This window comes from Dicentrarchus labrax, unplaced genomic scaffold (assembly GCF_905237075.1).
Source record: "Dicentrarchus labrax unplaced genomic scaffold, dlabrax2021, whole genome shotgun sequence".
In the NCBI taxonomy this organism is placed as follows: domain Eukaryota; kingdom Metazoa; phylum Chordata; class Actinopteri; family Moronidae; genus Dicentrarchus; species Dicentrarchus labrax.
Window position 1 is genome coordinate 18,735,032 of NW_026136701.1, and position 14,670 is coordinate 18,749,701.

Here is a 14,670-nt window from a genome sequence, read left to right on the forward strand (position 1 = left end):
TGATTTTGTTCTGTTTGTATTTGCAGTTTGGAGTCATTGCACATATTAATACATGTGATTTTGAATACAACTGTAGAATGAGGTGGTTTTCTGCACAGAAAGGCTAATTTCTCCCGATGTTGTTACAGGTGGAGAGAATGAGTGAGCTCAGAGAAAATAAAAGACAAAAACAAAGATTTTTCAATTGTTCTTTGAGACCAGGTGGATGTTCGGTTATGGCCCTGGTGAGACTGAATGTAAATAAGTGAATTTGTTACAATCTATATCATGAAACAGTTGCTGAAGATACTCATCATTAAAAAAGACTGATACCAGTTTGTTTGTGTTAATCGCAGTGCTGATACCAAGTAATAGTAATCATTTGCATTTTTTCTGTCACAGGGACACCCTGTTGAGAAGAATACTGGAGACACAAAGGTATATTGAAAACTAAAGTATTTACAACAAATACATAATATACACACAAATCAGCAGGTCTAGTCTGTAATATCAGGGGTGTAGTGAGTGGATGAATGAGTACATGCTGCAAAAGAAAAGGTGAAACAACACAGCTCAACAGGCTCAGGTGTGTACAGTGCTGCTGATTGTGCTGCCTTCAGGTACAACTCAGACAGACAGCGAGCTCAGCAGACGGGCTGTCACTGTTTACGTTGACTCTGTTTTTCTCTCTGTTTACAGATTGCAAGTACAGCAATCCCTCCCGCTTTCTAAATCCTTCTCTGAAACGTAAATATGTTTCATATTTTGAGAATGAATATTAGCATAGAGAGATCATATATATATATATTGTGAACTTGTACATGTTTTGGAGATCCTGTAATAGATCCATTACACACATATTGAAATGTTTCTAACTGTTCTCTGTCTCATGACTTTATTTTTTCTTTTTTTTTTTTGTCGGTGTTCAGGAGAAAATGGAACAAGCGAAGAGAACTGAAGACATGAAAACCTGCAGTAACGACGTCTCCTCCTCAAGAAAGCTGTTATCTTTTGCCTTTCCATTTGCATTGTGAATATAAAGTCTTTATATTCATATTTTATGCTAATATTTTAAAGCAATAACATAGAACACATCCTCTCAATGCTAATATTATATTGCAATACACTGCATGTGCTCCCATTTTAATAACAAACAGCAATTTGTCATTTTTAAATAAAAGGCTCAACCATTCATCCTTTGAAATGCTGACTGTGTGCAGGTTCATCCGTCCATCGCTGCTATGAAATCATGTTGGAAGCTATTCAAACTTATTAGTAATCAAAGAAAGAACTGGAGAAGAAACATTAACATCTAAGATATGAAGTTTTGTTCAAATGTAGTTAAAGTAGTTTAGAAATAAGAATACATAAGGAGTGATCAGTTGTTAGGGTTCCATCATAGATTATATTCGCTATTACTTTCTAACAATCAACAAAACTGAGAACAGTTCAATCTAAATATTTATTCTGGTAAAGCTGGTTAAACATGTTAACTGCTTTCCCACAGTTGAACTGGGATGTGTGCAATAAAACCACGTAATAAAGTACAAATACTTTGTTACTCTACTTAAGTGGTTTAATTTCAGGTTTCTGTACTTTACTTGAGTATTTATCTTTCTGGCAAACTTTTACTTTTGCACAAATTACACAAATATATGCAGTTTCTTCTCCTTATAGTTTCAGAACAGGCTCATTACTTTAGTTTGAATGCATTTGAGTTGAAATATTATTATTATTATTATTATTATTATTATTATTGCCTTCATAACATCAAGATAATAAAGTGACAGATGTAACAAGATGAAACAGACTAGAGAGGGAGACTCGACCCTGTGTGAAGTTTCAGTTCAGAAGCAGCTGGTAAAATGTCTGAAATTGGTTCAGAGGAACCAACAGAGCTCTTCTTTATACTTTTGAGTAAATATCAAAATCTTACTTGAGTAAAGAAGTTGAATCAGTACGCCTTCTTTTACTCAAGTATCTGTACTTCTACTTGAGTACAGATTGTGTGTAGTTTAGACTCTTCTGATTACTGGTTAACACTGATTCCAGCTGTCTGCGGTGGTCTGCTGATTGTAAATACTCTACATTTCTGTACTCTGAAAATCAAAACAGAGGAGGTAATACTGCTCTAGAAGAAGAAGACATACTTTAGTTTATGTTATGTAAGATGATTTGCATCATTCAGTATAAACATCTTCAACCAAGTCTTTATTTCAGTGCAGTTTGGGTGCACAAACTTCAAGCATTTTTCCAGCAAGCAAGTTATCAGATCGAACTTTCTCTGTAAATTTGTCTGCATATTTTTACTGATATGATCAAGGAGGGACTGCAGGGGAAGGAAGCAGATAAAGAAAGAGAGTCTTGTTGTTAAATAAACCACCTCAGATAGCAGTGTGTATACACCATCTGCATACGCCCTCCTAAGTGCCTCCTATTACCACTTTGAACTAATTGTTAGGCAGTGAGTATATAAAAACGTGTGTGCAGCTCTATCAAACTGTTCATCAGCCATGGACAGAACTGTGCTTCTGGTCCTGTTGACTCTGCAGGTTTTCCTGCTCATCACAGCCTTCGCTTCTGCTGACACAGCTCTGGTGACAGATGATCAACAACAACCAAATGCTCTGGTAAGAAGGCCCGCTGCTGGTTCTTGATTTAAACTGCGTTTCCTGATGCAATGTTTAGGTCTGAGAAAGACAAAACACAATGCTTTTGTTCTGTTTGCAGTTTGAGGTCACATAGATCAGTGGTTCTCAAAACATGGGGGTCGCCAAAGCTTGACTAGGGGTCCGAGGCCTTCTTGATTTTAAGGGGTGTAAATAAATACAGTGGGCCTAGATCTCAGTATTTTGTTCCTTTCGTTTTGTGAAGGAAAACTAATAGTAATAATAATACTGATAGTATTTGCAGTATTTGTCAGTCAGTATAACTTCTCCTATCAAGATATATTTTGTATTATTATTATTGTTTAACTATATTGTCATTCATTATCTGTTTATACGACAGCCTCGCCTAATGGTGACCTGACTGCACCAGGTGGTTGTTGCACAGAACCATCTGGGAAGTCGCTGTTTGGAAGAGGACAGGCACTTAAAATACCACTATCTATCACGAGCGAACCAACCAGATCTACAAACCATATAATGTATAATGATTCTTATATATATATATATATATATATATTGACTATATATATATATATATATCTCACCTGATCTCTCAAGTCCATCTGGCTTTTGGGTGTTCACAGGAATTTCAGGAGTTATAGTTGCTGACAAATACATTAATAAACATTGCTTGCAACCACATTATATTGTGTTTTAATCCATTTAAAAAAATTATATACTGTGTGTAAATACTAAATAGGGGGACATTAAGTGTCACTGCATCAGTTGTCCTCATTTTGTAACAGGCCGAAGAAGGAACTGTTCACCACAGACAACTGAATGGACAAAAAGGACCAGACTGTAGTTGGAAACAAGGACGATGTAGACCAAATCGGCCGGTAAGACTAAATTCTGCTTTACTTTATTTAACCTACATTATGAAAAACAACTTTCACTAACAAAGACCACGCCAATGAATGTATGGAATTTAGAAAGGTTTATTGCACATAATGAATAGATGTAAACCGATGTGGCGTACTGTAGGAGGGATGAATGGAATGGGAAAGGGTTGAGGGATGAAGGGATGAGGTTCGAGGGTTGAGGGATGAAGGGATGAAGGGAAGAAGGGTTGAGGGTTCAGGGATGAAGGTTGAGGTATAAAGGGGTATCGGAAGGAAGGGTGGGGAGTCTCTGGGGAGTCGGTAGAAGACGGTGGCTGAAGACGGTGGGACTGAAGAAGCTGTGAAGGTGCATGTTGTGGTGGAATGGGATGGGGCACCGCAAATCCCATTAGGAACACAAGGAGGAGCCAGAGGAAAAAGATTTTTTTACAGATTACTTGTCTCATGTTCTACTGTCAAGATATAGTGAAAGTTTCAACAAATATAACAAAAAAGTTATTTTGATAAAAAGTTACCTACTGCAGCTTTAATGTGTACAGTAGCTGCGTCTGAGATTCTCTTTTTGTATTTTACAGTTGTCTAAGCACGAAAATAAACCAAATCCACAAAACCGTCGTCCCAAGTAAGAGCTTCTCTCTCATGTGAACACAAATACAGGGTTTTTTCAGGAAAGAAATTAATATACGATGAGTTCATATGTTGGATTTGTTTTTGTTCCACAGATATCGAGCAGGACACCAGGCTGTTATTTTTTTACCATGATAAAAATTTTAACTATTGTGTAAGTAAACCAATCGTGAACTCAAATACGAGACTCACCTGTGCACTCAAAGCCACAGGAGTTCGTTGCTTATTGCTATTTCATTTACAATAATTTAATATATTTTCCACTGCTGGATATAATTATTCCTGCCAAACTCTTCAGTGACTTTTCTGCTTTGTTTCTGTCAGCGATCAGAGGAAGAAGGATGAAGATCTGAGAACTGAGGACGACATGAAAACTTGCATATTTTATTCAAACAAACTGTTTATTGTAAAAGATTTATTTTGTTGACTGCATGAAGTTTGCATTGTATATATATGCATATGTGTATATATATATATATATATATATATATATATATGTATATATATATGTATATATATATATATATACACCGTGCTAAAATGCTAGTAGGGCCAGTAGTAAAGATCACTCTCTCCTGTGCTGTATAATAATAACAATGTATTTTTTCTTATGGTTAGTCTATTATATGAAACATTATGAGAGGTTAAAAATCAGTGGAACCAGTTTTTTGCCACAGTGTTCTGTTTTTACACATCAAATAAAAAAGCCACTGAAAAAATATTGAAACGTAAGCAGTTTCTATTTAAGTGTTCATCCATCATTTGTCTGAGGTTGTGACATGAAGAGGATCTCTTATTTCAAAATGTGGTGTTTCAGTTTTGTACTTACATGTTGCATATGACTAAAGCGTGATTAATTTCTTAAACATGTTTTTCTGTTATATGTAGAAACAGCATCCATAGCTTTGTTAATCATACATGTATGTTTCTTACACTGATGATGAAGCTCTTTCCAGTTGGTCTGAATTCAAACTAGTGACAAGAAGATTAACACAGATACTAATATAAACTTAAAAGTTCTGCTCTTTTCTGTACACATGCATCAGACTATCTCTGTTGATCAGAGGATGCAGCTCTTTTTTTAAAGAAACGTGTCTCTGCCAAATCTTGGTGGATTAAAACTGAAAGGTAATCTTTCACATTCCTCGTGGTTTTAGCTGCCAGAGGGTTTCTTAAGATGGGTGTGGATGAAAAAATTAAATTACAGTGAAGACAGCACAGGTCTGTGCAACAAATTCTTCACTACTGAGTAAAGACAGTAATATTTCATATTTATTATTAGCTTAACATCATCAGTGTCATCAAAGTTTGCCACAGTGCAGGTTGAACTTTAGGTAACTTGTCATGGGTGATGACTTATTGTTTGTGTCATCTGCTTTTGACTCATTGTTCAATGTTCGTGCATGTTTAAAAAACAACAAAAAAATCCACCTCAGACGGATGGTTTGCTTGTGACTTGGTTTCTGTCTGTTGTTACTTCTTTCTTTCTCTCTCTCTCTGAGTCATCCTTCTGAGAAGAGTGTTTATAGTGTGTGGAGCTATAAGACTCAGCTGGATTTCAAACTGGACTGATTCCCAACTCTCTGGCCAGGGAAACCAAGCGTTGACTGACAGTAAGTCTGGTTTCTGAACTGATTATTGGGCGTATTCACATTACAGACATGGGTCAAATCCTATAATCCTTTAATATTGTGACATTTAAATTTTTTTTAGGGCACCTGTCAATCTAGTATTCCCAGTATTTTTAAATTTAAACAAATAACAAGGGGAAAAGACTATTTGATCCTTATCAGGTGAGTACATTTCCAGAATAGGTTTTATTATGTGCTGTATGTACGCATCTGTTATGTTACAAATGATCAAAGCTTTAACTGGTATATTTTACTGGAGAAAAAAAAAAAGAAACTTTCCAGAAGAAAAAAGGAAAATGTTTTAAATTTCAAAGGCTCAGTCATCCTCCTTTTATTGTGTCAGGTTGATTTTCTTACTAAAGTGCATCTGTTCTCTTATTGCGCTGCTACCAGTCCAGATGAAAGAAGATCTAAGTTGATATAAATGCTGATATACACATCTGAGTGTTTGGTTATTACCTCAAAGCAATGAACTTAACTAGCAGTGAGTGCTTTCTCCTATTGATAACATTGTATGGTCTGTATAAGACCTGAAGGGAATACCTGCAGACGCAACTCAGGGCTGAAAAGTCAAAACCAGTCCAGCAGTGGTGGAAGAATAGATATTTTACTTAAGAATAAGTAGCAATGTTACAGTGTAGAAATACTATAAAATGTTAATTAAAGCAGCAACAAGGAACTTTCATTTTGTGTTGAATCTGGCGGTCCCTGTGGACAAAGGGGTTTCTACTGCCTTGTTTCATTGATTTCAAGACAGGCATTAAATTAACTCCATAGAAACAGCCAATCTTCTCTCTGATGGTCTTGTGTGTTTACGTTGGTCATTTAGAGGCATCAGTAATAAACTGAGACTGTTTCATAACCAAAATTCCTTGTAGTAGCTTTAAGTAAAAGTAAAAAAGTGTTGTGCATCAAAATCAACATAAAATTCAAACAAAAGAAGTTATAACGCAGTGTGGCATAAAGTCTTGTCTTTATAATAATACACAATTATTTATTTATTGACTATGTTTTGTTTTATTAATATGAACCTGTGGTAATTCTTTGTGGTAATGACACAAATACACGTTAGACTTCAGGAAGGAAAATTAAGATGTTTTCAGGGTAAGTGCGTTATACAGATATTTTACATTTCACCATTTTTTTCCTTCATTGTGTCCAGTGGTGGAAGGTAGTTCAAATATTGTATTTAAGTAAAAGTTTGAGGTACTTTACTTGAGTCTTTATTCTTCACTACATTTGAGACAGAAATATGTTACTTTCTACTTAACTAGACATATCTGACAGCTTCTACTGCTTTACAAATAAAGACTTTTACACACAAACCTTATGAAGAGCTAATAAAATGTGTTGTTGGACACTGTGAAGGTGTCACTTTGGAGTAATTATAACATAATTTCTCTCTATTTTCTGCAGTTTTACAAACCAAACAATCAATCAATTAATGGAGAAAACAATCAGCAAATGTATCCATAATGAAAATAATCATTAGTTGCAGTTCTATACAATAAGAGAGCAACATCTCAACCAACTACAACAGTAAAAACCTGGTTTTACATGAATGCATGAGCAATTATAATCAATTTATATAAGCTTTAACACTCATAGGTGTCCTTTTTAAGCATTAAATGTTACTTTTTTAGAAACAAATCTTTGTACTTCCTTGCTGCAGAGTCAGAATAACCTCTCAGTAAAATGTCTTAATCAGAAGGAAATGTTCCCTTGAGGCGTTTATAGTTTTTCCGTGATATTTAGGCTCTCTCTCTTTTTTTTTTTGCAAAGACAGTCTAACAGTATCTCCGCACTGAGCACAGTCTGATAAAGCATGTTGGGGGTTTTCTTTTACTGTCCACCCACTTGTGCTGCGCTGGGTGTAAAATCAAACGCACCCTCTCAGCCCGACCCTACACACACACAGCACGTAGTCAGGAGCTTCTGTGGCGCCACTAACCGGGACAGGTAGGTGGATAAAACACCCTCAGTGTCGATCAAACATTGCGCAGATACAGAGTAACCTTTAATCTGTCTTTTTTAGTAGCGTACAGTGAGATACTTCACAATGTTACAGCCACTGTGCGCTAACTTTGTGTCAGTGCAGGATCTAACCCGCTGACATGTAGGCAGGGAACCAGATGTGAAGGTGAGGAATGATGTGGGAATAATGTGGGAATAATGTGGGAATTTTAGAAGAATTTATACTGTTGGTATTTCCGTATGTATTCTGTTATTAGAGAATATGATCATTAGTGGTGGAGGAAGTATTCAGATACTAATACGGTTAATGTAGGGCAGTAACTCATTACTACTAATAATATTACAGTAATTAAATTACTGTTCCAGTAACTAGTGGTGTAACTCATTACTAATACATTTAAAGAATAATATTACAGTTATCCCCCAAAAAACCTAGTAAAACATTACTTTTGTTGCCCCTCTACTATTTTTTATTATATATTATCATAACTATTTAATATCCTGCAATCACATCTTTGGATTAACGTTTGTAATCATGGAGGAAACTAGTTTGGAAGAAGCAAATACTGACGTTCAGCAGCTGGAAATATTCCCATTACTTTAATTTTAACAAACAAACCTGGAAGTAAGTCTGAGTTTTGGGGAGAAGGGACACAGTTACCAATTTTGATGGGGGGAGTAGCAGAAAAGTAAAATAACTTGTAGTGTAACTAATAACTGTTGGCATGGAGTATTAAGTAAAGTAATAACATTACATTTGAAAAGAGTACCACGTTGTGAAAATGTTACTTAAGTAAAAGTATTTTTATTATCAGAAAAGTGTAGTTATGTTATAGTATTAAAAGTATTAAGTGTATAAAAATGTCCCATGTGACTGTTATACTATTATATATCACTTCAATAGATTATCATTGCTCATTCATTAAAGGTCCAGTGTTTAACATTTAGGAGGAAATATTGTCAGAAATGGAATATAATATAAATAGGTTTGTTTACAGTCGTGTATAATCATCTGAATACAGGAATCGTTGTGTTTTTGTTACCTTAGAATGAGCTGTTTATTCTCATTGACAGTATATTTAATGGACAGTGAAACCAGCGTGGAATTGTCTTAAACCTGCATTCTGTGTAAAGGCCAGCAGGGGGCGCTCCCCTGGCTGCATTAACACACAGATACCATGCATTCTTATGGGGAAATTACCTGACTTCTCACTTGATTCATGAGCTCAGTAAAGCTCAGTAGCGGTCTCAATCTCTAGTTTCAAGTCTTCTTCCATACAGCATGATGTTCATTTAGTAAATGATGGTCCAATTTAAAGTAAAATAGCCAATAATGCCGTGTATGCTTTAGAGCGTGGCTACCTTATGATTGACAGGTCATTCTCAGTGAGTTTGTCCAGCTCAGACACTGTCAAACTAGGCAGTGCTGATCAAATATAAATCAAGATTCTGTTACTGTGTTGACCTATATCTCACCTAAAATAGTTTCAGAAACATATTTTAGTATACTGCTTACCATCACTGTTTACATTTATGATGTCCTATTTATTCTCCGGTACAGCACTTTGGTCAACTTTGGTTGTTTTTAAAGTGCTTAACAAATAAAGTTGGATTGGATTGGATTAGCTCTAATATGAGATCATGCAAGCCGCCACTGTTTCCTGCCACGGACGAGTTGAAACTGCGCAGCCATTGAGAGCAGCTCAACTCGCAGTACGTCACCTTCGCCGGCTCCAACAAACTGTCATGGCAACAATCAAACTTTAGGCTTCAGAGCCGTACTCCACAAACCAATGAGTGACGTCACGATAGGTTAACATTTGCTTTATATCTACAGACGCTGTTGTAGTTGTTGAACAGCCAGAACACACAAACCAAACACTGGCTGTAGGATCCTTTGCCTTTTTTGGGAGTTTGGCAGCCACCGTAGTTTCTCCTACACACTTCACAGCCCGTTCTCATTCCCAGGTCGTCAAATACAGACTAAAACTAAATGCTACACTCTAAAAGGTCTTAGCAGGTGGTTCTCACTACTTTAAAAATAAATTATTCCGTATGTGGGAGGTGTCCTTGTTTAAAATACAACTCTTCATCCTCAGAGTGTTTATTTATACAGAGGAGGAATTTCAGCAGGGCAATCTTCAGGGAACTTTGATTGTTTATACTATATGCACTTGGAAACTATCTTTCTCTGCCCTTTGTACTTATCACACAGCAGGGAGGCAGAATAAACGTATTTATCTCAGTGAAGGTACAACAGAGAGCAACAGTTCAGGTTAGGACACTGTCCAGATGTCAACACGGGATGTTGACATTGATGTTATCGCAGCACAGTAATAAGCCTACGATCACAAAATCACTTGCAGACGTAATTCTTTAAATGTTTTTGCCCAAACTAGAGGTTTATTTTTTCCCCACAAAGAGCATTTTCTTGTTTTCGTGCACGTCTAGTTACAGTGCAGCTGTAAATCTAAAGACAGCTCATATCTGAAAGCTTTGTAATGAGAGCATTAAATCCAGACACTGACCACAGCTGCTCATGATATCTGGTAATTTTACATTTGTTGTTCCTCTTTGATTAAAGATATTTTCTCTGCCAACAAAATCTAAATGTGAACATATTGTTGCTCCAACTGAATTTGTAATGATTAAAGACACAGTGAGATGGAAAATAAATTTTCCAGGTTCTGTGTTTGGGTTCATTCTTCATCTCTTACATGTTAAATATGTGTACTTTTGATGACTCTTATTAAACATAAATTTGTCTAATCAAATGTGATTTGGTGGTGAGAAGGCGTTATGTTACTGTGTCAGGAATTAGTTGACTCCGTCTTTATCCTTCTGGTGGGTGCAAAGTAAATCCTTGGAGCCGCAGGTTATTTTTTTGACTGTCTGCTCCAGCAAAGTCAAAACCGCCTGTTCCCAAGAGATTTGTGTTGGGTCCTGCAGGATCCCAATCCCAATGCAGTCCTCTAGTGTGTAGCTCGGTATTGTCAGTTTTTTCACAATCCAATCACAGATACCGTATCTCATTTACTGTCACATTACAGAAGCTAAATATGCCATTTCACTGTGACTTTTAAGTGCAGTACCTGAGTAAATGTACTTTCCATGACTATGTCGATGTCCTCCTTCACAGCTTCATCTGATAATCATGGATGTCTCAGGGGAGGACTACTTTTACCATGAAAACATCAGCTTCAACTTCAGCTATGAGGACTACCCTGTCCTCTGTGAGAAAGGTGACGTCCGTTCCTTCGCAGCCGGCTTCCTCCCTATCATGTATTCTGTGTGTCTGGTGGTGGGACTGGCAGGAAACGCCTTAGTCGTGGCTGTCTACGCCTACCTCAAACGCCTCAAGACCATGACGGACACCTTCCTGACCCACCTGGCTGTGGCCGACCTGCTCCTGCTCTTCACGCTGCCTTTCTGGGCTGCCGATGCGGCGAGGGGCTGGCAGCTGGGGGAGGTCGTCTGTAAGATTGTGTCAGCCTGCTACACGGTCAACTTCACCTGCTGCATGCTGCTGCTGGCCTGCATCAGCCTGGATCGTTACTTAGCATTAGCCAGGGCCCAAGGTAGAGACCAGACAGGGTGGCTGCAGAGGATATTCACCAGGAGACACTGTTGGAAGATGTGTTTAGTTGTTTGGGCAACAGCGTTCATCCTCGGTCTTCCTGATTTGATACTCTCACAGGTGAGATGGGGGTCTAACAGGAGCGTCTGTCTGGCTATCTACCCTCCATCAATGGCTGGAGGGGGGAAAGCTGTGCTGGAGATGGCAGAGGTGCTGCTGGGGTTCCTGCTTCCTCTCCTGGTTATGGTGATCTGTTACTGGAGTGTGGGTCGGGCGCTGAGTGGCCTCCCTGTTGAGAGCAGAGGCAAGAAGTGGAAAGCTCTACGAGTTCTCCTGATAGTAGTGGGGGTGTTTGTGGTCACTCAGCTGCCTTATAACATACTGAAGGTCTATCGAGCGATGGACTCGGTCTACGTCTTAGTGACCCACTGTGGGACGAGTAAAGTGTTGGATCAGGCGGCTCAGGTGACTGAGAGCTTGGCCCTCACTCACTGCTGCCTCAACCCTATCCTCTACGCTTTCATGGGGTCCTCCTTCAAGCAGCACATGATGAAAGTGGCCAAGAAGTTTGGCGAGAAGAGAAGACAAAGAAGGGAAAATCCTGCCGAGGAGGAAGGGGTGGACATGTCATTTAACTCCCACAGCGTATCCCAAGACACAAACACATTCTCAGTGTGAGCGATCGCCAGTGCGTCATAGTAACAAGCTGTACAAATCCTAGTCACTTATTTAGTAGTATTTAGTAGAAAGAGCTGATAAAAGTACTATGTGATGTCTGTTTTTGAGAACACAGCAGCTGTAGGAGCGTGTGTGGAAATCATTAAGTTGAATTTGACAGATGTTTTAACACTTAATTCCCTGCACGCTAAAAACAGGAGGTTGTATTTTCCCTCCTCCAGTTAATTAAAAAACTTGTTTAATCAAAATATACTCTTTCATATGTCTCTGCATATACTGTCAATCAAAAACAAAACTGTGTTTTATCAGGTTTTATACCCTGGTCTGGAAGAAGTAATATTTCATTATAACAGTAGAGTATAGTAGACATGACAGTAAACCCTTTGAACTTGAAATGAAAAAACACTAAGAGTGTACAGCCGTGCCAGCAGCTCTGGGAGACAGCTGCTGTGCTTTGAGCTAAATGCTAATGCTCACAGTGTATAATGTTTACAGTGTTTACCACCATCTTAGGTTTGTGTGTGAGCATGGTAGCATTTATTAATTAGCACTAAACACAAAGTAGAGCAGAGGCTGATGGGAATGTTGTTTTGCAGGTTATAAGTGGACCGACTGACTGTAACTCATCCTGTGGGAGACATGAATGTGAACCACAGCAGCCATTTTGACATGAAATAAGGTAAACACAGATGTTACCAGGGTTACTAATCAGGGTTTCATTCCATTTAGTGTAGCAGGGTCTTTCCAGTAAGCCAACCTGTATATATATATATATAACAGCAGCACTCTGACTCATTGGTCCAACATCTGTTTACCCTACTAAGTGATGTCAAACTGGCTGCTGTGAAAAAAGGTCTATTTCATGGCAAATATATCCCTGTGTTGAACTATTTCAGTCAAGACAAAAGTGATGTACTGACAAATACTGCTAATGTGGCTGAAAGGTCATTCTTTTTCTATGTTTTATGACTTTTGATTTAAACGTTTTACACACAAAAAGAAGTTCTGAATCAAAAACACCCTTCGCAGGACAGCTTACAAGCCTAAATGTTGTTTACATATGAGGGAACAGATTTTTCTTCTGAATTTCACAGGAAAACATTCAACAGCAGCTGCCCACACAGTACAAAGTACAAATAAGATTAATGCTTGAACTTGATACTCCTCATTATACATCAAACAGTGAAATAGAAGTGAAACTATAAAGGAGCTGGAACGTCTGGAGAACAATGAACTGCTTGTTTGAAATAACGCTTGCTTAAAGTGTACTGTACTCAAAGTAAATACTAATTACTAAAGGTGTGTAGGAATGTGTAGTTCATCTGCTATAAACTAGGTGCACAACACATGCCGGCACCGCTCTTTTAATATTGTTCTAGTTGAACTATGTACTTTCTGATCATGTATTTTATTTCTTTATTGCTCAAGATACCCCTTTATTTCTTGAAAATAAAAAGATAACACATATCAAACCATCCAGCGAAGAGCTTTCTTGCACTTGTAATGTGTTGCTTGCAGAGTCTTGTGCCAAGTCTTTAGCCAGTGGGATTTAACTCCCTTTTATCAGGAAAAGCTATGGCTTTGTTGTTTCCTGAATTCCTCAAAACATCTGAGACACATTTACTGCACAACATTTTATTTCTTAGCAGGCAGCAACGTCTGCACAACAGATCGAAAAGCAACTTCTTGTAGCCCTTTTAAGAGGTGATGATCAATCTCTTGATAGTTGCAAATCTGATTTATTTTATTTTATTATGATGAGTTTTCATCAACATGTGTCACTGCAGAGAGAGGGAGGATTTCACACAGTCAAACATTAAGTCGTACACAGTATTAGGACACTCTAACTATTTAGATAAACACAAGTCAGTATTATTTGTGCTTTCCCTTTGTAAAGTTACGTTAAGTTTGTGTAGTTACGCCACCTTATTCAAAAGGCTATTTGTACAGCACCATTTAATGTCAGGGCAGATCAAAGTGCTTTAGAGAAGAGGGAAATTATAAGATATGCAGAACAGAAATAGGTTTCTGTTTTATTTTTGTTCAACTGGAGGACATTTTGTGCTTGTATGGGACCATAGTCATCTGGTGATATTGTTACATAAATCTGTGTGTCATCTGAATATATTTTGTTGTTATATAATGAAATAATGTAGTGGTAACATGTAGATGTTGAACGTAAGAGGCCCAAGAATGGAGACTTGAGGAACTCCACGTCAGTTTTGTACGCTCAGATGTGTAATTACCGATCACAACAAAGTAGTCTCTGTCCTTCAAATAGGATTCACACCAATTTAACAGAGTCAAACACAGTTTTTCAGTCTGTTGAGTAATATTTTGTGGTCGACCATGATGAATGCAGCACAGATTTAATAATACCAAGACTGAAACGTTTCCACTGAGTTTAAGTCTAAATCCTGACTGAAAAAAAATCTAAATGATTGTTTAAAGCTGTTGAAAAACAATGATTTTACTTAAAAATGGAGGTCTTACATATAGGGCTGGTTCTTTTTAAGAGAGTAGATTAGTATTATTTGCAGAAGCTCCAATGCCATGCAGTTAAAAACATTTTTGAAAAAGCCTGTATGTAGAATATCAAGGCAGAGGAGAATTTGGGATATTTCACAATTACTGCCAATGTTTTATAGCTGTGAAGAATGAGTCAAATTCCTTGCATGACTTTGTGGATAAAA

General features: G+C 37.5%; 1 protein-coding gene and 1 long non-coding RNA gene across 5 annotated transcripts; both read left to right on the plus strand.

Annotated features, from left to right (window-relative positions):
- The first annotated feature begins 2,307 nt into the window (after positions 1–2,307).
- LOC127363104 (uncharacterized) lies at positions 2,308–3,290 on the plus strand. The gene is made up of 2 exons (XR_007884663.1): positions 2,308–2,609; positions 2,989–3,290. It is a non-coding gene; the product is annotated as an uncharacterized LOC127363104 (long non-coding RNA).
- Positions 3,291–5,577: 2,287 nt separating this feature from the next.
- ackr4a (atypical chemokine receptor 4a) lies at positions 5,578–13,452 on the plus strand. 4 transcript variants are annotated; one of them, XM_051399419.1, is made up of 2 exons: positions 5,578–5,730; positions 10,862–13,452. In XM_051399419.1, the coding sequence occupies exon 2, from the start codon at positions 10,877–10,879 to the stop codon at positions 11,975–11,977; it is 1,101 nt and encodes a 366-aa protein (XP_051255379.1). In that variant the 5' UTR covers positions 5,578–5,730; positions 10,862–10,876; the 3' UTR covers positions 11,978–13,452. The 4 variants fall into 4 exon arrangements, with proteins under 4 accessions (XP_051255379.1, XP_051255392.1, XP_051255386.1 ...); XM_051399432.1 differs by lacking the exon at positions 5,578–5,730 and adding an exon at positions 5,769–5,910; XM_051399426.1 differs by lacking the exon at positions 5,578–5,730 and adding an exon at positions 7,610–7,707.
- The last annotated feature ends 1,218 nt before the right edge of the window (positions 13,453–14,670 follow it).

Bases quoted from the DNA above. Each gene is read 5' to 3' on its own strand.
- ackr4a (XM_051399419.1), top strand. From the start codon at position 10,877: ATGGATGTCTCAGGGGAGGACTACTTTTACCATGAAAACATCAGCTTC.